Source organism: Xiphias gladius, chromosome 18 (genome assembly GCF_016859285.1).
Source record: "Xiphias gladius isolate SHS-SW01 ecotype Sanya breed wild chromosome 18, ASM1685928v1, whole genome shotgun sequence".
NCBI lineage: Eukaryota > Metazoa > Chordata > Actinopteri > Istiophoriformes > Xiphiidae > Xiphias > Xiphias gladius.
Genome location: NC_053417.1, coordinates 26508817 through 26533933, shown reverse-complemented (window position 1 = coordinate 26533933; position 25117 = coordinate 26508817). Strand labels below are relative to the sequence as shown.

Genomic DNA, 25117 nt, shown 5'->3' with positions numbered 1-25117 from the left:
CTATTATTTCGTCCACCCCATTAATGTCAATGAAGGGTTTGGCTGAGTAACAAACGACTCACTGCCTCTTCCGATATGACCACACAGTTGAATCAGCAGCTCTCTAAAGCGAACCGAACGTCACAACCTTCAGGAAGGAGGTTTTATAGCGGGACTGTTTGGATTGGACCGCGTCAGTTTTAGCTGGATGTGCCTAATAAACTGCCAACTGTGCATTTGAGTAGTTCCCCCACCGCTGGAAGCTTGCGTAAGCAGGAGCAAGTGTTTTTTCATTGGAACTGATCAAGCGTTAGGGGTTTATTTTATTTTATATTTTCTACCCCCCGTGTGCACGACTGCTGCTGGTAAACTCTGCTGTAACTTTCACAATATGGAGTCAGAAGTTAATGAGCTGTGATTTAACAGTCTGGCGAGTCTGAAACCTCCTTTGGTTCCATCTCCAACAAAACAGGGTCATGATTAGTTTTTTAGTGTGAAGAAGAAAAAAAAAAAAAAAAAGAAGTCTGCTTGTTCTCAAAGAGGTCGGATCCCTCCAGTGCTGTCATGCTATAGTCACATGGTGCAGCCTCACTTCACCATCCTTCATCTCATCTCTCACACACACACACACACACACACGTGAGCGCGCACACCCTCAGCTGACTTGCACATCCTCTCGGCCAGCACCGGTGACTGGAACTCTGCTTCACGCTCCCCCGGGGCGGCTAATTGTTGTTTGTGGAGCATTAAAGCGGAGGCATGTAACGCCCAGTCATGCATTTCCTCCAGGCGTGTGAAATGTAATGTGCTCATACTTGAGCTGTGACACGTTAACAGCGGCCGAGCTGTGCTTTCCTCAACACAGAGCGCCCGTTTATGACAGGAAGAGAGCATTACCTGTTGTTATGAGGCTTTAAGAAGCACGCTGAACACCACTGACCCAGAATCAGCTGGACTTCAGCTGTTGTAGCCTCCCGATCAATTCGTTTCAGGTCTTACATGTATTTAGTGCTGTTTTACGCACTGCATTATACTGTGCATTAAAGCTGCTATAGTCAGTTTTTGTTTTTTGTTTTTTTGAATATTATTACTTGTTGTGAAAAACTCAATTAGCACCCGACTCTACAGTTCCTCTCAGCTCTACGGTGCATTTTAGCATCTTTCAGCTCATTGTTTTCCTTGTTTTTGGTTTTCCTGCAACCATATTGTTCACTCTTACGGCCCTCATATAGTTTCATTTAAAAAAAATAAATAAATAAATACTGATTATAGCAGCCCAGTAATTTCCTAAAACCGCCGGAAACCGTATTAAAAAATTTCTCATCTTTATCAAAGTTGACAATATTGCCGCGTCATTTACAGCTTGTTTCTGCCACCCCCGAGCGGCCACAAAAGTCAATTATTGCAGGCTCAGGTCTGATATTCTCACAGCTTTACTCCTCTAAAGGGAGTAAAACACCAAACGAATGTGACTCTCTCTGAATTTCATCTCCTGTTTCTTTTGAGCTTGCGGCCTCGTCAGAGCAGCTCAGTGAGCAGACGGCACCTCCGCTTACGCTGCTGTAGCTCCGAGCCAGAGCCCGTCCCCCAGGCAAACAGCCACTCCTCAAAGAATTTCTGCTCATCCTTTTTACTGTATTTTTTTTTTTTTTTTCCTTGTTAAGTCTTCTGGACAAACAGGCTCAGACATTACCCATCACCAATCATGCGTTGATGAAGGATTATTCACTGTTTCTCAAATTACTTTGGAGCCTCCTGAAAACGAGGGACTGCGTATAAAAATGGCTGTAATTCCTGAACGGTTAATGCGGTAACTTTGGTCAAAATCCTCCGAATTAAAGCTGAAAGTCTCCACTTCAGTCACATCTCGATGGCTCCGTTTCAGAACCACTGTGGTGGTGTGCAGAGGCAAAAATGGCGTCACTGTCCAAATACGTATGCACCTACCTGTAGAATATCACCAGACTTGACCTTTTTAAACCTCTGATAGTCTTTGCTGAGATTTCATGACATCCAGTACCAACAAAGGCGTGGTCCCTGGCAGGAAAAAGACCGCCATGCAGTCAGAAAACATTAAAATGTGCTGTTCTAACAGAGACTTTGTTTTTCCACCAGCCCTTGCAACTCAACACTGACCTCCTGTGTGGGCTTTTAAAGAGTGAGATCAAGGAGCGCGCTATGGGGAGTTGGGGGAATTCGAAGAGTCTTTTATTGCCCGTTGCGTAGTTTTCCTACCAAAGGGGAAATTGTTTGGCGAAAACCTCGGGCAGCGATATAAGATCTATACAGTTCTGCCGACGCAGAGTCTGGGGACACGTACAATAGCCTCCACTGTAAGGCCGAAGCTGGGCCCTCTGCTTCCCTTTGTCGAGCTCCTCTTCACAGGGCAGATGATGTAAGGGTGCAGGCTCATGACTGCAGACAGCTGATCTGACCGTCTCCCCTAAGGCCATAGCGCCCCCCCCCCCTCAAAAACCACCAATCAATCATCCCTGTTGTCCACTTTCGGCTCCTCGGCCCTGTGTCCATGTCCTCCCTGTTTTCTCTCTCTCAACTCTCCCTCCTCTGCCTACACACGGTCAGTTTGTTGCGTCCCCTTCCTTGCCCTGGTGAGAGAGAACAAAATAAAAGGAGAACACAGTGAAGAAGCGGTAATGAGATCATTAATGAATACGTCAAATTCAGCCCTAAACCCATTTCCTACCATTGCCTAATAAAGCCTCCCCCCTCCCTCCAGACCTTATCTAATGAACACCCTTCTCCCTCCACTCCCCTCCCTGTGCAGGGGGAGGCATGCAGTCACGAGGCACCCTGAAAATTAATTGAGACTCACCCCGCTTGCCTAGGAACCCCCCCCCCCAAAAAAACCGCCTACACACTCGCACAGCCCAGCCCTGCTCAGCCCCACCTATCCTCCCTCCCTTTACTCCCAGCCAGCACCAGCTGCTCCTCCACCACCCTGTCCCTAATGACTCCACCCCGTACGCCTACCCGTTTATTCTGAAGCTGGGGCATCGTGACACAGTTTTCCCCCCCAAAAAAAAAGCCCTTTACCCCCCCCTACCCATCTGTAACACCATGACACACTTTGCCTCCCCTGCTGTCATCATCCCCACCTTCATCCGCCCACAGTCCCCCCCCCCCAGGAACACCTGCTCCCTGTCGCCTTCCCTATTCCCACCCAGTCTATCTTCCCCCCTCCTCCTGCCCCCTAAAACCTCCTCCAGAGACCCTTCCCCACATCTCCCCTGCCATAAGCCAGACCGGGCTGCTCTGCTCAGTCTGTGCCTCTCTCCTCTGGAGCTCACTGCCGGTCCTGCTGATGTTAGAGTCCTGCCCCTGCTGGATTCGGTCAAACGATCAGACTCCCTCAGATCTGGCTTCACCTCGACTTCTCTGCTGACTCTTCATCCATTGTGGCTTTTTTTTTTTTTTTTTTTCCTCTCTCTCTCTCTCCGTCTACCGTCACCAGAGGTAGCTATGGTGTTTTCATTTATTCGTCCACATGGTGTTTTTCCTGCTCTCTTTGTTTGGCCTCTTAACAGGCCCCCTGCTTCATTACCGTGAGACGCCGTCTGCTTTTGCTTCTTTTCCTGCCTGTTTTTGTTGACTTCTCTGTCGGATTTGGACGTTTTTCGCTGAAAGAAGCCTTGTAGACGTCAAAGGGCTGCAGAGTATCTGTAATGAAAGCGGCTTCTCAGATGCAACTTCACGGTCTAACTTTATCAGTGGCTCCTTTCAGCTGTAATCAGCTCACTATGAACTGTGCTGTTGTGTGGCCCGGTGCCGGGTATATTACCGCGTTTAAAGGCTCTTAACTCATGCTCTAGATGCCTTTGTCTTCTGTCTGTCTTTTGGTTAGAACAGGGTATTGCCTTTGTAAACTCTCTCTCTGTGTGTGTGTGTGTGTGTGTGTGTGTGTGTGTGTGTGTGTCAGGTGGGTTCGGGGAAAGGGTGGGGTCATGAGGGGAACTGCAAGTCAGTCTGAATGAGAGCTTTAGTAGTATCAGGATTAGCGGCAGATTCTTTGTCTAACCCACTGATCCAGCCTCCCGAGACCCAGCCAGGCCTCGTATGGGCCGCCTGCTTGTTTACGTCCCGCTGACCCCCCACATGTTTACCCCCCCCTTACAGAGCTGCACCTCCGGTCTCTGGGAGATAATCCACCCCCTCGGGGATAGATCTATTAGTGTGATGATGGTTGTTTCTTTTCTTGTGACTCGTCTCTGTGCCTTAATGTCAGGCACAAGCCCGCCTACAGTCTGAACCACTTCTGTGGGCAACAACTCTCAGTCGGTGCACGTCATCGTTCGTGTGTATTATTTATGACTGCATGCCGTTATTTTTTAACTCGCTCCCGACTCAGACCCGCCCTCACTCGACATCATCTGCTGCACCCTGGCTCACACCACTCACCTGATAAAAGGATTAAAGTTGAGTCCAGGACTGTAAGAGTTAACCCTTTTAACAAAACGCCCCCATTTTGGTGCACAAGCCGGAATATAATGCGCCCAAAATAAAAAGGTGACTGTTCTTCAGCCCTTTTGATTTACAGTTATGACCCAGATCTCCTTTCGAAAGGGACATCTTTACATTTTATGGCCAAAAAGTCAGAATGAGTTGAAACGCTACTGAACCAAAGCTACAGAGGCAAAAACATGGTAGAAATGGAAGTTGTTTTTTTTTTTTTTGCATAAAAAAAGGGGAATCTAAGGCCTGTGGTAGGAGCCTTTTTAGTGAAGGAAAACACTTCGAGGCCACAAGTCTGAACCGATTCTGTGTTGATGACACGATATAGGATCTGATATGGCTCCTAAAAGGCTCTGATAGAAGCGGCAGATAGAATCAGGAGACTTAAAGCAAAGAGTAATTTGTCAGGGTTGCGTGAAGACGGAGTCCGGACCGAACCGCACCTAAAGTAGTGCCACCAAGGCCAAAGTGTGTCACCGGGGGGAGGGGGGGTCAATAATCAGTCCAAAATTAAGTACCTGAAAAGTTTTGACTCTGCTAAATTAAATTAAGCATAGCTAGTACCAGTGGTGGAAAATAACTCCAGCACTTGAGGTTGAGCTGAGTTTTGAGCTCCTTGACATTTACGTGAGTATTTTCTGTTTTATGGTACTTTACAGTTCTACTCCTGCAGCCTGTCTCAATCTTTTAAAAGGAATTATGGTACATTTTTGAGATGTTTACTGCACTAGATTTATTCTGAGGTTAAGCTTTAACACACCCAACACATTGATCATGGTTTTTTTGACAACGCGAGCCTTGTAGAATATCGCCAGGCTCATTCTTTATGTATTGAGAGACTTGTAATGAAAAGGAGCCAAAAATGCAGCGGTGAACCATGATTCACTGATGAGCATTAACATGTCTGAGCCGTACTTTGTTTATTGTTTTGGTTTTTTTCTGCTTGGTTGTCTGTTGTGAAATTTTTCCCAGCTTCACTTGCCGACGCCTTCAGACACTCCGAGCCCTGTCAGCCTGTCAGCGGGCAGCCGGGGGCGACGCCGACAGCCTCGACCTGGCACTGGATCCAGAGCAGATACAGGATGAAAACCACACGTTCGACGATATTTATTTTTAAATCTGTCGAACAGGTGTCGGAGCCACACCGAAGGCGAGTCGCCTGCGGCTCTCGCAGACTAAAGGCTAAATGTGTATAAGCGTCGGAGTGGATGTTGCCTAATCTGTACCTGAGGCGAATGTTGTGCGGAGGCGGTGTCGTGACTGTCAGCGGGAGAGTTGAGACTTAGCGGCTGCCGTGGCTTCACCACAGCGACAAAAGCCAAATCGCCATACGATAATAAGGTTTCACCTTTTTGGGTGACGGCAGGGCGTCTCTGCCTCGCACCCGTCAGGTGCAGGAAGAATATTAAAGCTCTGGTTCTTTAGAAACTGAACGTACGCACAGCTATGCCCCGTGTCATAGGCGTGAAGCCAGAGATTTAAGAAGAGATCGTGGTTGAAGTATATTTTCATAGTTTACGGGTGCATACACGGAAGGTCTGAAAACCACGACAGAGAAACGATCAGTTTGTTTTCTGGCTGGCGGCTGTGGACAGACGGGGGTGTCTGTCTCAGACTCTGTCTCTCTGAGCTCATAAAGGGATTAAAGTGGTTTGGACTGGACAAACACACACACACAGACTCCTTACCTCTTGTCTTTGCATTTTGTTCATCCCTCCACACTCTGATCAGCCCGATGGACACCAGGGCTTCCAGTCTGACTACTTCACTGGCTGAAACATGTGAGCATCAAATGGCTGAGTGTGTTGTGTGCTGTGCTGTGGTGTGGTGTGTGTTTGAAAAGGCCATACAGGACACACTTACGCTGTTTTTTGTGCTTTGACTTCTGTTTCATTGCCCTTTGTGTGTGTGTTTGTTTTCTAAACCCCCGACTGTCTTTTTTCTTTTTCTTTTTGCAGGTGTCCAGAGAGCAGACAAGTAGAGCCAGCAGCGGTAATCCTGCCAACATGGACCAGCTACTAGGAGGTACATATATATATATATATATTTTTTTTTTTTTATGTATTTTTTGGCCACGTCAAAAAATATTTTTTACTAAAGATACGACAGAAATTGAGGAGAGACAGAGATTTGAGGGAAGTGTAGCACTTCAGACAAGTTCAATACAAGCAGAATGGGGTTTATTCTCATCATAAAGTTTATTTTTAAAGCCCTGGGCCACCAGCGTGCCCCATATTTCTGTTTCTTCAAATGTAATCAATGTAATGTGAAAGAAGTTCGAAAAACTACAAGTATCCAGTATTTACAGCGAAGTTTTGTCCTTGCCCCCCAGAAACAGCCCTTAAACCACCGTGTATGATAACAGTGGCACTGCTTCTGCTTGCTAATGGCATACGTGAATATATTATACAAGAGAACAGTAGTGTACAATGTAATTTTGTACCAGTCACACCTTTTAAATACATGGCCATCCTTTTTTTTTCTGTTCTCTTTCTCTCTAAAGCTGCTCTAATTAATATTTTACATTAACAATGGACGAAGTCACTGAAGTGAAAGGGGTCACTCATTGTGATTGGCCCACATTATCTATTCAGTATCTGTTGCCAACAGCTGCAGGCAGCTGTTTTTAGGGAAAAAGGCTGCGATCAAACCCACTCCACGCTTTTACCTGCTCAGCACCAAACGGCAGACCGACCACGGTCAGAGACCAGCTGGTGAACATGGTGCAGCGTTTAGCGGCTGAAGTGGCAGATGTTTCCCTCAGGAGCCGGTAGAGAACTGAAACAGAGCCAAGAGAGAGTCAATATTGGACTTACATTCATCAGGTGGATATCAATAAATAAATGCTAATGTTGCTCTATATATGCTTGATGTGAAAATAGGCAATCTTTCCGCCAACACGTTCGTCAACTTAACCAACTTTAAAAGGCGATGATGTCGATTTTAATTTTTACCAATAGTTTATTGAAGGTTGACTAAAATATACAGACTATTAAGCAAATGTTGGCATCGGACATTTGTTTACAACTTAAACCTGCATGAACTGATTTTTTTGACACTTGGGGGCAGCACAACAAACTGTAAACGCAACACTGACGTATTATCACCTTTTTAGAATTTAAAATGGCAGCAACATTATCATTCATTTGGACTCACGTTTGTGTCCACCTGATGAATGTAAGTCCAATGCTCACTGTCTTTTAGCTCTGTTTTTGGTCTCCACCACCTCTTGAGGGAAACATCTGCCTCTTTAGCTGCTAAGCGCTCCATCGTGGTCACCAGCTGGTCTCTATCTGTGTCTATCTGCTGTTTGTTGCTGAGCAGATAGTGGACTGTTTTTATTTGGAGAGGTTTGTAGCTGAAAACGGATGTGTACTGTGGCTGAAAACGAGAGTGAACCAGAACAGTTAAGTTGCGAGTCAGGAAGTCAAAACAATGATCTGAAAGACACTAAAACGCACTGTGGAGATGAAGTCAAATCAAGAGTAGTTATCTGCTGATATGTCACTTTGAGCGACACCTCATCCATTGTTAGGATAAAAACAAATGTTTATAGATGCTTTTAAAACAAATCTAAACACAAATGTATATTAAGGCAAGGGGCAGAAAAATATGCTGCTCTAATCGGCTCAGATTCACAAAAGCTTTGTTTCAGTCACCTCACCTGCACATCCAGCATTGTTCCCTGGTACTCTTCAGTCAGTCACAAACAATGTCCTCCAAAACGCGGAGTGTCGTCCTGCCTTCCTCTGGATGGATTACATCCTTCCCAGAAATGAAAGTCTCAGAAGTGACGAAAACAGGCCTCTGTAAAAACCACTGCGATCAGCAGACTGCTTCAGAGAGCACAGGAAGAGACAGACTCCTGTTTCCCTCTGCTCTGCACACGACGCCTGACCTCGTGTTCCCGTCCGCGGCCTGCATGACTAACCAGCACAGTCTGCACTCCGTCTGAACTGGGATGAGTGGAAAAAATTACGTCCTGAACACGAACAAGGGGGGAAACAAAGAAAAAAAAAAAAAAAACCCAAGCTACAGTGATCAAGTATAACGATTTCTAACCAGTTTGAAGGAACAAGTTATGGCCCAGTTTGAGCCGAACAAGGTTACCAGAGCACAAAAACCAAAATTCAACAGTTTTCTAAACAAGTACAATGCACTGTGATCAAGTTTTAGTTTATTAAAATCAGTCTTTTGCATCATTTTACATTCATTTGACTTCAACTTTTCAATCTGGCGTGTGTGTCTGTTGTTGTACCAGATGGAAGTCTTGCGGAGTCCACTCCTCTCCGGGACAGGATGGCGCTCTACCAAGCTGCCATCTCCAAACAGGACGTTCCTCCCACCTCAGTCAGTGTGAGTATTTCTTTTGGGTTTTTTTTGTTTGTGTGTTTTGTTTGGCATTTTAATGCCTTTATTATACATTTGGCAATAGAGAGACAACAGGAAATGACAGGGGAATAACTTGCAGGGTCATTGGCTGGGCCCGGACCGGGAATGTTGAGGGTCACGGTCAACGCTTTAAACCCCCTGGGGCCCCCCTGGTGCCCCATTGCCTCCGGTTTTAACCTACAAGGAGGGTCACTCCGCTGATTTTTCTTTTTTTCTCCACAAAAATGTCAGTTCCCTGGTCATGGTTAGTACCAGTCAGCCTGCGGAAAGGGTAGTATAACTTCTTCTGTGGCCCTGGAGAGGCTTTCCGAAGTCTGAAAAAATAACCCTAACGTCGTCAGAGCTCTCAACTTGGACTTGGAGACTTGAAAATCTTTTTTAGATGAAAGGCAGGCCCCATTTAGGCTCGTCGCTTCGAATAGCCATCGGATGTTTAAAAAAAAAAAAAAACGCCAGGTGTAAACGCAACCAAGAGACATTTCAGACCAACACCGGGAGGTGGTTTGAGGTGCGTTCCAGGCAGATGTTGAAAACGCGTGAGGGCGTCCGTCTCTCCGAGATGCATAGGTAATCTTGACTCCTCCCGCAGTGTAACTACATCAGTGAACACTCTGGAAGTAGCTTCTACAGAGTCTCGTCCCACGTGATAATGGCAGCTAAAGTGACACTGACATTGGACATTGTTCTCTCTGCCCTGATTAAAGCGACAGGAAAAATCCAGCTCCAGTGATTCCAACGCATTCTGTCGATCGTACAGACGGCACCTTGATCCCGATCAGTTCAGCCTCTGATTGATCTGTACGGGTGAGGGAGCACTGTGAAGGAGATGAAACATTTGTCTTCACTCAAAGTTAACACAACTCATGCACCAACAGTTGTTAGCTAGGGCAACTGTTTTTGTTGTAACTAAACAGGTACGTTAACCACCCAGTCAGCCTCTGGACTGGAGGAGGGCCGATCGTGGTCTGCATGTAGCCGAGGAAAAACAAGGCACATTGCAGTCGGATTCGCGATTTTTACAAACAGGGGCACATGTGGCTAAGTGTAAACTGTGGTTGACGCAATCTCTCATGGGTTTTATCTGGATACAAGACACCTGAAATGTCAATGAAGCCAAAGGTCCCCGACCAAACTCATTTTACGCTCAGTGCCTTAAACCCCCAGGTCACGAGGATGTCCCCCGACGTAAAAATCTTAATAGAAAGCCTAGCTACAAATGATGCTATTGAGTTGCCTTCTGGGAACTGTAGGATCCAGAGTTTTTGTATCTCAAACCCATACTGGGGACTATAAGTCAGGATATCTCGGCCTCTCCTCCTTCAGTTTTTCCTACTGAGAGTCAGCAGTAAATTGCTGGAGTACTGCTGTATCATCAATATATTTTTGCTTTAGCCACATTCCTGAAATTCCCCACAATCTAAAGAGGTTGCTGTTTTGTTTTGCTCTTTCCAAACATTGCGCCACTTCTTTGCCTGGCACTAAAGCGTTTGAGGCGGCTGCTTTATACTTTAGTCAAATCCAATCACCCCAACCTACTCTGGACAGGAGGCGGCCAAGGTGCATCTCGCGTAAGCAAAGAAGGAGGCCACGGGCAGCTCAGACCGTCAGATTTTAAAGGATGGGAGTTCGTCACGTATGAAGGAGCGCTGTGGGTTTACAGTGTTCTTTATATTCTGTCACTGAACACCGTCTCTCTTCTCCTGTCTGTCTCTCAGAGCGATCAGCTGGACAGTTTCTGTGGAAAGCAGAAGGAGAACGTCCCTCCGTGCACCCTGGACATGGTGAGGCGTCTGACTTTAACAAAGCTGCTTGTACGCGCTTCACAGCGCGACAGCGGCTCCAGTTCACGCGCAGTCGAGAGACTTAAATGATTACAAAACGACTCGATATTCCCGGCGTGGTGCATGTAGAAGCCTGTCACATGGAAATATGTGACGGTTTGTATTGTAGAACAATTTCACAAGCGAGCAGGGTGGAAATGATCCTTACAGATCTTCTCTTATCTTGTTACAGAGTCCGGAGTCTGAACCAAACAGCAGGAAAAGTTTTACTGCAGAGAGCAACGGTAATTGACTTTTTCCGTGTCTTCATATGAAAACAGATGATGAGAATTTTTTTCTAATGAGAACTTGGTAATTAAGAGTTGTCATTGTTGAGTGGATGTTTGGGTGAGGTTAATGAGGGGGCAAACACACTAATTGTGGCATAAATTTAAGCGCCTGAGGTTGATAATTCTAAATCAAAAGTATGGAGGATAAGAGTCTGAGTTTATCAGAAACCTTTATCCATATGTTTATTTTTTTTATCCACTACATAAAGTACATTAAGTACTAATTATTATTATTATTATTATTATTATTCTACTACTACTACTACTAATAATAATAATAATAATAATAATAATAATAATAATAATAATAATAATAATAATAATAATAATAAGAGCAGGAGTCACACTGATTTATGATTGATTCCTGAGCATCTACGTGCAGGTTTATGTGGAAAAGTCCAACACTCTACTTTTATTAAACATGAGAAGAGCCCCCTCTGGTGTTCAGAACGTGCCAATGCCTTTTCTCATCCTTCTCCTTACGTGATCCCTCAGGCCCCGGCCCCGGAGACCCAGCGGCCCCGAATCAGAAGGACTCTTCTCAGCCCAAGACCCCCCGAGTAAGTCTTCGGAGGAAACGGCCACGCCGCTCACTTAAACGCGCACACACTGACCTTTTTGTGTGCGAATGAACCGATTCACTTTGTGCTCGCAGAGCTTCCGGCCGCCGGTGAGGGAGACCTGCGTGTCGTGCCTGAAGACTGTTTATCCTCTGGAGAGGCTGGTGGCCAACCAGCACATTTACCACAGCTCCTGCTTCCGCTGCTCGCACTGCAACACCAAACTCAGGTGAGGAGGATGCAGACATGATGATCATTTCTTTCAACAGTAGCAGGCGCGTTCGCTCGGCATTTGTGGCTTTGTTTTTTGGGGTTTTTTTTGTTGCCTACCAGTCAAATCGACAGTTATTGTGACACAGCTGGCCCCCGAGCACAGACATGTAAAAGCCTTTTCGAGGTTGGACCCCAGTATCATTTCCATTTCACCTCCGACACGGCATAAATCTGAATTATAGTCTGTCAGATTAACCAAAGGGCTACAGCCCACGGTAAAACCGTCCAGAGGGGGAGAAATGTGCATATTGTTCCACGGCTGTAGTAAATGTATTATCTCGGTCCCTATCACGTTCCCAAAGAAAACAACATCAGTTCAACAAATCAGGAAACGCTACGGAGAAAGCCAAGTGTTGCTGAGGATATTCCTCTCGTGCCAGATCAGTCTATAAAAAGCTATTTGACCCTGGCGGTTCGACCGGGACAAGGGCAACCGGAATAAGAATCGGACCCGTCTCTCATCCATTCGGTCAGCATGGATCAGTAAACGAGTCTCCATGTCTGGAGAGAGAGGGACGCAGAGCAGAGTCCGTCTGTGTCTCTGTCAGGGACAAAAGGAAAAAATACATATGTCCCTCCCCCCTTTCATTTTTGCACAGTCCCTAACGTCGTCTCCCTTTTTCATTCCTCTCCTGGCTAGTTTGGCAAACTACGCCTCCCTGCACAACAACGTCTACTGCAAGCCGCACTTCTGCCAGCTCTTCAAGGCCAAGGGCAACTACGACGAGGGCTTCGGCCACCGGCCCCACAAAGAGCTGTGGGAGAGCAAAGGTGAGGGTGGCGAGACCTCGCCACAGTGCAACGCTCAGACCAAGCCCCTGATCCAGAGCCCAGCTCCGGCCCCAGACCTGGAAAGCCCCAGCGTGGAGGACTCCCCGCTGGCTAAAGTCAACGTGCTGACGGCCACCATGGAGGCTCTGGGACAGGGATCATCAGAGAAGGCTGACAGGCCCACCGAGACCCGCCGGCTGAAAATCTCCTGGCCGCCACGCACAGAGCCGGAGGAAAGCCGCGGTGGAGCCGCCGCAGACGGGGGCTCTGCCGCTAAGCCCATCAGAGCCAAGTGGCCCCCCGAGGAGGACTCCGCCTCCCCACCCCCCGAACAGGCCAGGGAGACGTCCTGCCTGCGCCGGAGCTCCTCCCTGAAGGAGCGCAGCATGCCCTTCATGCTAGCGGGACAAACCGAAAACGCTCCTGCTCCTGAGGCCAGAAGAGAGAGTCCCCCTCCTCCCGTGGACGAGCGGCCGCTCAGCCCCGAACCCTCGAGAATGGAGCTGCAGCACGGCGGCCGGTCGTCAGACAGCCAGACCCCCACTGAAGACAGCTGTGTGGACGTTCACAGCAGCTCAGGAGAGGAGGAGCAGGAGGGGGAGATGAAGAGTGAGGACGTGACAGACAACCATCTCAGCCAGGAGGAAGGCGACGCTCCGGGAGGACGGCCCGAGCAGGAGGAAGAGCAGGAGATGGAGGAGGAGGAGGAGGAGGATGGAGGCGTGTTGGAGGAGATGCCAACAGAGCCCACGGCCATCTCGTCTCCTGAGGGAGAGCTGGAGGCCAGCCAGTCTCAGGATGTTGGATTCTGGGACAGCGAGGAGGTGGATGTCAAAGAGGAGCAGCAGGAGCTGCTGACGGTGGAGGATATGATCAAACGAAACCGCTACTACGAGGACGAAGAGGAGGAAGAGGATGTATAAACTGAATGATCTGCTCTTGGCCAAACAGATGACAGCCATGGACTCTTACAGGTCTTCTTGCCATTCCCTCTCTCTCTCTTTTTTTTTTTTTTTTAAGACCTTTTCCTCCTCTTCTCTTCTTAAGAGAGCTGCTGCAGTGTCTAGTGTGAACTCTACTGAGCTCTTAATTCGTGCCTCTCTCAGCGGTTTTTGAAACATTTAAAGCCATTCCTTCTAGTTTTTACAAGACTGTCGGAGATTGTGTCACTCCGACATCGTTTGTTTTTAAGACTACAATATTTAAAATTATGCCCCATGTAATGAATATTTTTTTAGAACAGAAATTTCCAAAGGTTGTGACACATAGAATAACTTTTATTTCTGTGTACACGACTGTTGTAATTTTCTATTTTCAGTAATCTGTTATTAATACCAACTAAATGTTCTTAAAATATACCAAGATGTGGAAAGATCACGGCTAATTACAGCTAATGCATCGCCTGTCACCAAATAGCCTCTTAATGGCGTTGCGTTTTAAAAGACACGCTGAAGGCCACTCAGCTTTAGAAAACAGAAAACTTCCTTCTGTTACCATTTTTATAAATAATGGGTCATTTTTTTTTTTTTTTTTTTTGACACAATTTCTGTAGACAATAAACCTGTCACCTTTTCAGTTGCCATGTACACAGGAAAAAAAAAAAACACTTATGTTCTTTTGTTTCCATTTTGACAACTTATGCTGTACTGTTGTTTTTAAAAACCAGGGGACCACATTTCCTAGATTGCTACTGTTTAAATAAATTGTTATATGCTGAAAATGTTGTGCGAGTTGCTAATCCCGTGTCAAACGTGAATGTTTTCATGTACTGCTTAGCATTATGAATGTGCTCTGCCTACACGCAGCGGTTCTGAGGCTGTTCTCTGTTGCGCCCATGTCATATGGGATGGACGGGGAAAGACTCCCACGTGGACGACTCGCGAGCATTCACGTCAAGACGGTTTCAGGATTATGAGTCGTTCGCGTGGGGATTAAAATACCGTGGGCCGATGAAATAACAAAATATCAGTTAAATTTGAGGCGTCCGTATTTGTTTGGTTCAAGGGGTCAAGTCGGATCATTTGGAAGCGTTGGGGAAAATCCGCGTTTCGCCGTCATAATTTGCCACTTGGAGGTTGATGCGTTGAACTTGTGATTTGGATCATTCCAGTATGACATCAATGCGCCATTGGGCTCACCAGTTCTTTGGAGCTAAATGCTAATGTCAGTATTTTATTACCCTGTGATTATTTTTTTTATTCAAGGATTTGGATTCAACAGTAACTTTGGCTCTTTTAAAAAAAAAAAAAAAAAACCTAAAAGGATGATGGATGCCAGAAAATAAAATCCCTCAGAACATTCAGCCATTTACAGGAACGACAAGCAAAAACCCCATCCCAGTTCAAATAAGAAAAATAAGTGAAAATATAAGAACATTTCAACGTAATATGCTGCATTAAAAAGAAAGGGGGAGGTAACCAGCGACAAGACTTAAGAGTCTTCAGCGGCGGTGGTGCTAAACGCTAACGTCGTAGCATGCTAACATGCTCACACGTCGACTGTTCGACAGGTAGAGTGTCTGCTAATGTCATTGGTTCATAAACCAAAGTACTCGAGTTAAAATCTTGACCTGATGAAGAGCTAATGGTTGACTGAAGTCATTATAGTCTATATTGGTTTTGTGCCAATCTGTCCAATGTTTGTTTACGTATCAGTCTGGACCAAAGTGGTGGACCGACCGTCCGTCCCGTGGCTAAGAAGGCAACATACCAATATCTGATATGTCGCCCTATAGAAAGTGATTTTAAGTTATAACTGAGCCTTAGTGATTTATTAACTATTAGTTACAAGCCATTAACAAGAACCAGGTTTTTAATCCTCCAGCAGGACATTTGCCTTTTTAGCTCTCATTTTATCAGGACGACCCTCTGAAAGGCCGCTTGTACGACACCACAAGAAATCGGGCAGATCGCAAACCGTCCCAAGAAAAACTGCAACCCAAAATTTTTATTCCGAAATATAAACAGCTTCAGTGTGACTGGATTGCCTCTCCTGTTTTTTCTTTGTGCTTCTGGACCAAAATCCATTAACAACTTTTTAACATGATTTTATTAGAAAGTGTGAGACCCACAAGAATTTATTAATGGATCATGAAGGTTTTACCTGCGTTATTACCAGATAGAAAAGATAAACACCTGCTAAAGGGATTTTTCACACAGGAAACCCAAAAAGTCATTGGCTTATTATTGGTTCATAACTGGTTTATAAAGCCTTTGTAAAATATATATAAATCAGAAAGTGGTACCAAATTCAGACAAAAACAAAACATGACAGCTAGACAGGCAAAATTATTTTTTAAGTGCATTTAAAATAAAACAAGCTACGACTTTGTTACATTACTGAAACCTTTATTGATGATCATACATGTACTGAACAAGGCCATTATAGTGCAAGTCAACAAGGCGAGGGATTATTACTACAGGAGACCTCGGTGAGTAAGTTTGGAGACGCTACAAAACATTTTTTAACCAGATTTAGCTCTAATTTGGTTGAAAGGTGTAAATTTTTTTTCGTAAACTGAGATTCTGAGTAAACTTAAATATAAGTGACTTTAATACCCTGAACTTAGATGTGGCTGAAATGTCCACATCAGTGTCTCATTAATATCTTTGCACTGTCTAGCTTAAGTTTTACAGTTCAGGCTGTAACAACCTGTACGTAAGTCTCTATCCAGCCCTGCAGGAGAAGAAAAACAGACTGATTTACATATTTTCACAGGTCTATCGATGGCTCTAAAAACAAACGCACGACACAGCTAAGAACAAACATACGACCTCCAGCAGATGCGTGATTTAACAGTTAAACCCTGTGTCGTAACTTTACAGCATGTTACATCTCTAGCATTACCGTCTGCAGTGTCCTAGTGTATGAATGATTTAGTTGGTCTACATTCAAAAAGCACTGCAAATACCCGCTGTATGCGCCTTCGCGGGAAGGTACAGAGGAATGTGCATTACAGTTACAGGGCTGCCGGCGCTGTAATGGACATATACAGATGTGAGGATGCAGAGGAAATCAATATGATGAAGATTTTGGTTAACCCGGTTTAGCTGATACATTATAATAACAACAACCATTCCCTTTAATACAAACAGAAGAAGAAGAAAAAAAAAAAGATCATCAATCGGAATTATTTGTGTGGAAACCAGCTCCCACTAACACAATATGAAGAACTCGACAGTATTTCTCATTCACCTACACAGATTGCTTAAGCTCTGGGGCCTGTATCACAAAAAAAGTTCAACTTTTGGTCCGACTCTCTTCTGGTCACCTGATTAACTGAGCCCAACATCAGTGATCCCGGATAACCGTTATTTACTAATCCGGGGGAACTGAATTTACGCGCCAAAGTCTATTTACAGGTCTTTCGGGGAGCACTACTGCAGACGTGGGGAAAAAAGGTGAAGTTTTGTGGCTCCAGTGGCAGCTGTGTGAAATCTGATGGGTTGCTAAAAGTCGGTCGGGTCTGAAGACTACAGGTTTGAACATGGAAATAAAAAAATAAAAAAAAATCTGGGTGGGGGTTGTGGTTAGAAAGAAGTGAGCTTATCGGACCTCCGTAGCCGGCTCCTTGTCCTCCCCATCACGTGCCACTTAACAAATTTGTTTCCAGTTTTTCTAAAAATAAAAAAAAACGTCCCTTGTGAGAACTGAGAGTGGAGTACTTTTCAGGGAAATACATAAAATACAACCACACAACTAGAATAGAATAAGAGGCCATAGAAACATGAGTAGGGCTAGGACTATATATACGAGTGGGAATTATCTAGGGCCTCATCTAACCTAAAAGAATAGGAAATAAGACTACAATTTACGCCTTATTCACCCATTCTCTCTCTCTCTCTCTCACACACACGGATGGCAGCGAACTACAATGCAAAGCGTTGGCCCGATCGTCGGGAACAGTTGATGTTGAGCGTCTTGCTCAAGGAAACTTTGACATGTGGACAGAAGGGACCGGCGATTCAACTGCCACCCCTGTGCTAAGTGGCCGAGGTAGACTGAACAGAAATGAATCCTGCCTTACGTCAATCTTACTGAAATGTTGCGCATATATATATATATATATATATATATATATATATATATATATATATATATATATATATATATATATATATATATATATATATATATATATATATATATATATATATATATCAGGGTGTTCAATTGATATGCAGCTACTGTGTAATCACCATTCATCCGTCTGTTGCTGGTAATCAGTTTTTCTTAGAAGCCCAGTTTTAAACCCAGATAGGACACACGTAGAACTGAAACGATTTCTCGTTAGTCGGTCGACAGGAAATTAACTGTCAAATATTTTGATAATCAGTCAATCATTTCAGTCTTTTTTTTTTTTTTTTTTAGCTGAAATATATAAAATAGTCTCTAATTCCAGTTTCTGGATGTGACGATTTACTGTTGTTTTTCCAGTCTTACGATTCATTAACTTGATAACTTTTGGGGTTTAGACTGCTGACTGGTCAAACTATCTAAAAACACCAACTTGGGTCTTTAAAAAAACTAACGGATCATTTTCACCCATTTTCTGACATTTTAAACAATTGATCAAGAAAACAACAGGCAGATTAATCAACAATGAAAATAATCATTAGTTGCACTCTTGTGTTTTTGCAGAAAACGGTTCTTCAATCTTTGACATAATTACCATGCAAGCAATCTTTTATGATCTATAAAAAGGTCTCGGTCATTCATTATAACTTGCAACTACTGTAAACTCAGTGCTTTTGCCCACGTTTGGATTCTGAAGAAATGATGACTAAATTTTTCCGGTGATCTGACCGAATGGTAGTGGGGCGACCATGTTGATTTACCTCGGTTAAAGTGAACCTAAGTGACGGCCAAAGACAGCCGGATGGCCCCGTTAATCTCACATTGTGATACAGGCCCCTGGTGCTGCTGTCGTGTGCTGGACAAAACACAAACACATCACTAAGTGCCAGTGGCCACACACTTTTTTTTTTTTTTTGGTAAAACCACATGCAGCAGCCAAACATCATTGTCTTTATCTTCAAAGAGAAAGAAAAAGAAGAGAATCAATCCTGCAGTTATTTCTATGTCACATATGGCGTCACAGAAAGGAAGTCATGTTCTGACTGGAAAAGCAAGAAATTATTTTCTTAAGCAACTTTTAAGCTACCTAAAAAAAAACGGGGGGGGGAATTTAAATGGAAAACAATCCTTCGTATGCAGGGGAAAACATGCACAGGGAGTAAAACCTCTACAAATGGAGAAGGAAATGTCAAAATAACAGTGTAGCTCATTATAGTATCATGCAACGCAATTCAATAGCCCTGAAATGGATACTTCTGTGTGAGGTTTGCAAAGGTAAATTTTACTTTCAGAGGTGTTTACTGAACACAATGGTTATTTCTATGGCTGTAGTTTTTTGATGTTAAACTGGATTGTATTATACTGGAAGATGTGTGTGTGTGTGTGCGTGTGTGTGGTCTGTTCACCCAATGTATGCATGTCTTCCTTTAAAGTCACCCCAGGCTCCGTTTCATGTTCTCAAAGTGCAAAAACAAAACACATTCCCTGAACTTTTGACACAGAAGATAAATTTAAATGTGTATTTTGCAGATTCATTGTAGAAAATATACTATGAAAATATGGCTCCAACATGAAACCATAAAATACTCTCAAATCTGTTCACCCACTCATAGGACATGTCTGATCTGATGCTGCTCAGGCACAGAATCTTACGTTTGGTTGTGATTACCAAACTTGTAATAATCCTCTGCAATGATCAGATCCAAAAATGAAATATTGAAACAGATCCACTGTTCACTTCCAGCCAGCTCCAGGAGAGCAGTGAGCGAGGTGGGGCAACAGCAGGCCCCTGATCGCTCACAGGAGGGCAGCCTCACCCAGAGAGAGGCGAGGGAGGTTGGGAAAGAGAGAGAGAGAGAGGGAGAGAGAGAGAGAGAGAGAGAGAGGAGAGAGAGAGAGAGGGGGGGTCTATTCCCTGAAACAAACTGCCAACAAGCTCTGACTCGGCACAACCGTTGGCCTCGCTCTGCTTTGCTTTGCTTAGGGTCGTGACAAATGAAATAAACAATGTGTGCCAGACCTCATGAGTGGGATTTAACAGCACAGTGTTTCAGAGACACACTGCATGCAGAGAGAGGTTAGATGAGAGGATGATAGCAGTACAGATTGCATAGAATTAACAGTTAAATGTCTCTCAGGAGTCGTCTACTCCTGCACTTTGCACGCTGTAACCTACACGGCCCATGTAGGATCTCTCTCTGCCACTTCACAACCAGGAGGGGGGGGGATCTGGTTGCGTTTCTGTCATGATTGTGAAATGTAATGGGATAGTGTTGAGGGAGACGACAGCGACGTGCATGTGTGCAGCTGAACTGAGTGTGTTAGCAGCATGCTAGGCTACCATGGGTGAGCTCTACAGTGCAGCCAGCTGTTTGCAGGGCGTCACAAGTCCAGTCCAGATCTCAGCTCATCCACTGAGAGGATGTAAATCCACCTTCACCTTCTCTCCGCTGCTCAGCATCCCCACAGTGGGGTAGAGGCCACCGGGAGGAACCACCATCTCCCTGCGGCCCATCAGCTTCCCGTTCCTCGTGAAGAACACCTGCAGGACCACAGGGGGGTGACAGTGAGTTACAATACACAAACACAATGCTTTCAGTGATGGCAAATCCCCTGATGGAGCATTGGAACAATTAGTAAAGAAAGAAAAGTCTTTCATAATGACTATGATACTAAAGCAAACTTAATTTGAGAGCACTCAGTGTGCCAGTTGTAAACAGGAATTATGTGCAGTTAGGAAATATTGTTAAATAAATAGGTGACAGTGTAACGTCTGTCTTCGTGGGGGGAAAAAAAAGTCAGTGTTTACAGTACATGTCTCTGCTAAATCAGCAAGTGATCAAACATTATCCAGCTGTTCTCAAAAGAACATCAACAAGCTTTTCAATGCTAATACTGAGGGCTTCTTTCCAAGTCTGGGAACAAATACCAACATACTAAAACAACAAGTGAAGTACTGAGGAGTGTGTGTCTTCAATAAATCAGGCTGAGTCACATATCAAACGTTAACTGTGCCACCCACTCTAAAAAAGAAAGGCTTAACCGCTATTCAATTACAAATGAAGGGTAAGTGAAAAAGCAACAGGCTTCATTACTTTGAACAACAGCAGAAGCATGGCAGTACAGTGTGTGCTGTGGCTCTCTATTGTGTGTGTACACACACACACACACACACACACACACACAGACGGTTGCCCCCCATCACCCTCACACACGTGCAGCCATACCCATAGAGGCCTCTGTAATGTCATGGAGCAGTGCACTGAGGGTAATGTGTCCTACTGAATAAATATTGACAAATCCCTGGATTATGATTCAGCCTGTTCTATTCTCACCCACTTGGGTTTCAGTACCGCGTGCACTCACACCCGCACAGTGACCCCCCTTTGCCTCTGCTTGCACAACTGCACAGGCAAGTTTGCCCAGCAGCTATAAGTGAAGACAAAGTGAAACCGCAGTAATTAAAACCATGAAAAACAAACGACAGTTTGAACATGAAGCGGTTAGATGATTAGAGAGTGAAGAGAGTCACTTAAAGGGGCAATATGCAAGTTTTTTCTCGGCCACCGAACGTGTTTTCTAGCTTGCAACGGGGGGTGGTGATGGCCGCTTGCCAAGAGCTTCAGCCATCGTTGCATTTACAGTACAAGGGGTTATAATACGCCCTCTGGGCAGCGCTACTTTTTCATCCTCTCAGGTTGGACTGAGGGCAGACTGGACGCTACAGTGACTCAAGTCGCTGAGGTTTCTGATCTTGTAAGTCATGTAAAAATAATTGCTGTAATCCTGCTGTGCAGTGCGCTCCATGAAGAGTTGCCAAAAAAGACTTAATAAAGGTTAAAAGGACCCAGTGGAGTTTTTGAACACTGGTAGCAATAAGGCATGATGTTTTCACAGGTGGGTCTCTCTTTGGTTGTTCTCATGCACACACATGATCACATGTGCGACAAGATGCACTATTCCAGGGATCTACAGGTGGCAGTAATGCGCCAAGAAATGCAGCAATGTGCCAACAAAGGATTGCAGGAGAAGACTGTTAGCAAGTAAACATGGATGTAAACAATGCAGTATTTAAAATGGATTAAGAAAATTGTCTGGAAATGCCCTAAGTATGCTTGTTAGTCCTCACAGACGGAACACGTTTAGGTGAGTAACACTGAATGTAAACAGAGACTTTGTTTACAAGAAAAGTCCCCAGGGCACCTTTAACTTAACCAACAATCGTGTACTCTTGCATTTTATTTGGGCCTCAATCCTTAATCTAGTTCCTTTCAAACAACTAAACTTTTACTGTACCCCTACATTTAAAGAAATCTGCTGTGAATCCATCATATGATTTTGTTGCAGAGCGTGCCACATCTCATTTTAAAAGCATTCTATATGGTGGTTATTAGTAAGTCAGCTGCCTTTAGCAATATTATACTCAACTCTGGACTTTACGTTGTTTACAGGTACTTGTGTTATTAAGATATAGTTCATTTTTTTTAAAGGAACTATATTAATCATTATTACAAGGCCTTGGCCATGTAGCTGGCATTCATTAGGTTAGCCAACACGCTTAGTTTGTTTATCAGGCTTCTTATCTGCTTATCAGGCACTGGTTGGTTAGCTAGCTACCCATCAACGTAGCTTGGTTGCACGCTAATAAATTACAGCACTAACTTTAAAAAGGAATTTCATTAAAGTTCATAAAACTAGATATGTAACAAAGCTTTATAAACTTTATAAATATGGCTTCCGAGGGCCTACTTACCATTCTCCCTGTGCTTCTCTAATCCCCTTGTAACCGATAGTTTTACTAAAGCAAAGAAATAAATTACTCCACTTTTCAAGATTGGCTTGAAAGATTGGCTGGAATTGTGGCGCAATGTAGCTAGGGATGTCATGAGAAACAGTACTTCAGTACCAAGTCGATGCCAAAATTCAGAAAAAGTGACTGTACTTTTTGTCTACAGTACCAAATGCATCGAAGGTACTGAAGGTACCATAGATGTCGCAGTTTCTGGAGATGAGATTCTTCTGGGACGGACAAGGGTCAGCACAATAACCCAGCAAGTGTTCAAGTCTGATGTTAAATGCAAAGGGAAGGAGGAGGAGGAAGGCAGGAGTCCTATATGAAGGTATTTTAGATTTATTACAGACACCACAAAAGGCAATACACAGCCTAAGTTTACATGCAACTGTTGCACTTTTTGTAATGTTATTACTGTTTCTTTTTTTTATACCTAATGGCTACAGGCTGCTGTTGATGGAATGTTTTAAGTTTTTTTTTTTGTTTGTTTTTTTTAAATGAAAAACATTTATCTTGAAATACATTCATTTGATGCCGTGGCGTCGAATTTGGTACTAAGAATCATGGAAATTCAATGGTATTGGTGCCCACTACCAAATTTCTGGCATCCTGACATTCTTAACTGTAACGCTGTCCGGCTGAACGAGTGCCCGGAGCAGAAATGTTGAGAGAGCGTCCAAGAGTTTGGGAGCATTCAGACAGCTGAGATAGGGCGAATGAGGAAAACTGACTGAGAGATGTCATTATTGCGCACTTACGTCAATCAGAGAACAAAATTATTTTTGTTTTCTTAAATTAAAACATTCTTTGCGTGATAACAATTTCTCCATAAAATTATAATTGCTATTATAATTGCAAAATAATTTTGGCTTACAAATAACCTTCTTTTCATGCTGATGCATGTCCATGATCCACCTGACTGTTTAGGATGTGGACACTGTACAAACAGAATGGAGATATAAGGACGTGTCCATGTGTGTCTTAAGGGTTGACGGTTGTACTGCCGCACTTTGAAGCGTCTCCATATGCCTCCCTTTGATTATGTACTGTACATCTCCTTATGGGTGTACAGTATTTCTATCTTCAAAATTGTCTAATAAACATCTTAACACAATAACAATTCACAATCTCCTGATGGCCAATCTGGTTGCGTCTGCTGCATCCATACAGTCTAAGTACAATAGGATGTTTAGGAAGTCCTACCCCACATTTTTATTTATTTTTTTGAGTCAGTCACTTACAGTGCTGGGAAAAAGTGTTTGCCTCCTTCCCGATTTCTCCTGTTTTTGCATGTTTGTCACACTTAAATGTTTCAGATCATCAAAGAACATTTAATTTAAGACAAAGACAACAGGAGTGAACAGAAAATGCAGCTTTTAAATGATCGTTCCATTTATTGAAGGTAAAGAGTTACTCAAAACCTATATCACCCATGTGAAAAAGTAATTGCCCCCTGAACCTAATAACTGGTTGTGCCACCCTTGGAGGCAACAAATGCGAGCAAACATTTGCGATAACTGGCAATGAGTCTTTCACATCGCTGTGGAGGAATTTTGGCCCATTCTCCTTTGCAGAATTTTTTTTAATTCAGCCACATTGGAGGGTTTTTGAGCATGAGCTGCCTGTTTAATGTCATGCCACAGCATCTCAATCGGATTGAGGTCCGGGCTTTTTACTAGGAAACTCCAAAACCTTCATTTTGTTATTCTTGAGCCGTTCAGAGGTGGACTTGCTGGTGTGTTTCGGATCATTGTCCTGCTGCATACCCCAAGTGCGCTTGAGCTTGAGGTCACAAACTGATGGCCGGACATTCTCCTTCAGGATTGTCTGGTAGAGAGCATAATGGTCCCATCAATTACGGCAAGTCGTCCGGGTCCTGAAGCAGCAAAGCAGCCCCAGACCACCACACTACCACCTCCATGCTTGACTGTTGGTATGATGTTTTTATTGCAGAATTCCGTGTTAGTTTTACGCCAGATGTAAGGGGGGACCCAAACCTCCCAAAATATTCCACTTTTCGTCAGTCCACAGAATATTTTCCCAAAAGTTTTGGGGGTCATCACGATGTTTTTTGGCAAATGTGAGACGAGCCTTTGTGTTCTTTTTGGTCAGCAGTGGTTTTCTCCTTGGAACTCTCCCATGGATTCCATTTTTGCCCAGTCTCTTTGTTATTGTGGAGTCATGAATACTGACCTTAACTGAGGCAAGTGAGGCCCGCAGTTCTTTAGGTGTTCGTCTGGGTTCTTTTGTGACCTCCTGGATGAGTTGTCGATGCGCTCTTGGGAGTAATTTTGGTAGGCCGGCCACTCCTGGGGAGGCTCACCACTGTTCCAACATTCCTCCATTTGTAGATAATGGCTCTCACCGTGGTTCTCTGGAGTCCCAGAGCCTTAGAAATGGCTTTGTAACCCTTTCCAGACTGATAGATGTCAATGACTTTGTTTCTCATCTGTTCTTGAATTTCTTTAGTTCGCGGCATCATGTGCTGCTTTTTGAGATCTTTAAGGCTACTTCACTTTGTCAGACAGGTTCTACTTAAGTGATTTCTAGATTCAACAGGTCTGGCAGTAATCAGGCCTGGGTGTGGCTTTTGAAATTTAACTCAGCTTTCAAAAAAATGTGGTTAATTGGTTGATTTATTGAGAGGGGGCAATTACTTTTTCACATAGGGCCAGGTAGGGTTGGATAGCTTTT

The 25117-nt window shown here is 44.2% G+C and overlaps 2 protein-coding genes across 5 annotated transcripts in view; one reads left to right on the top strand and one right to left on the bottom strand.

Moving 5' to 3' along the window:
- Nucleotides 1-14533, top strand: part of lima1a (LIM domain and actin binding 1a) — a 28425-nt gene extending 13892 nt beyond the window's left edge. For 2 of the 3 annotated variants that reach the window (XM_040152531.1, XM_040152532.1), the window contains exons 5-11: nucleotides 6408-6474; nucleotides 8711-8805; nucleotides 10557-10622; nucleotides 10855-10906; nucleotides 11447-11511; nucleotides 11607-11740; nucleotides 12425-14531. In XM_040152531.1, coding sequence (XP_040008465.1) covers nucleotides 6408-6474; nucleotides 8711-8805; nucleotides 10557-10622; nucleotides 10855-10906; nucleotides 11447-11511; nucleotides 11607-11740; nucleotides 12425-13478 — 1533 coding nt within the window. In that variant the 3' untranslated portion in view covers nucleotides 13479-14531. Of the gene's footprint in view, nucleotides 1-6407; nucleotides 6475-8710; nucleotides 8806-10556; nucleotides 10623-10854; nucleotides 10907-11446; nucleotides 11512-11606; nucleotides 11741-12424 lie in introns of all 3 variants that reach the window. The other variant, XM_040152530.1, reaches the window with a different exon arrangement.
- A 4980-nt stretch (nucleotides 14534-19513) lies between these two features.
- The window catches only part of spryd3 (SPRY domain containing 3), a 61224-nt gene continuing 55620 nt past the window's right edge, over nucleotides 19514-25117 (bottom strand). For both annotated transcript variants that reach the window (XM_040152795.1, XM_040152796.1), the window contains exon 11: nucleotides 19514-20173. In XM_040152795.1, the coding sequence (XP_040008729.1) occupies nucleotides 20039-20173 (135 nt within the window). In that variant the 3' untranslated portion in view covers nucleotides 19514-20038. The remainder of the gene's footprint in view (nucleotides 20174-25117) is intronic.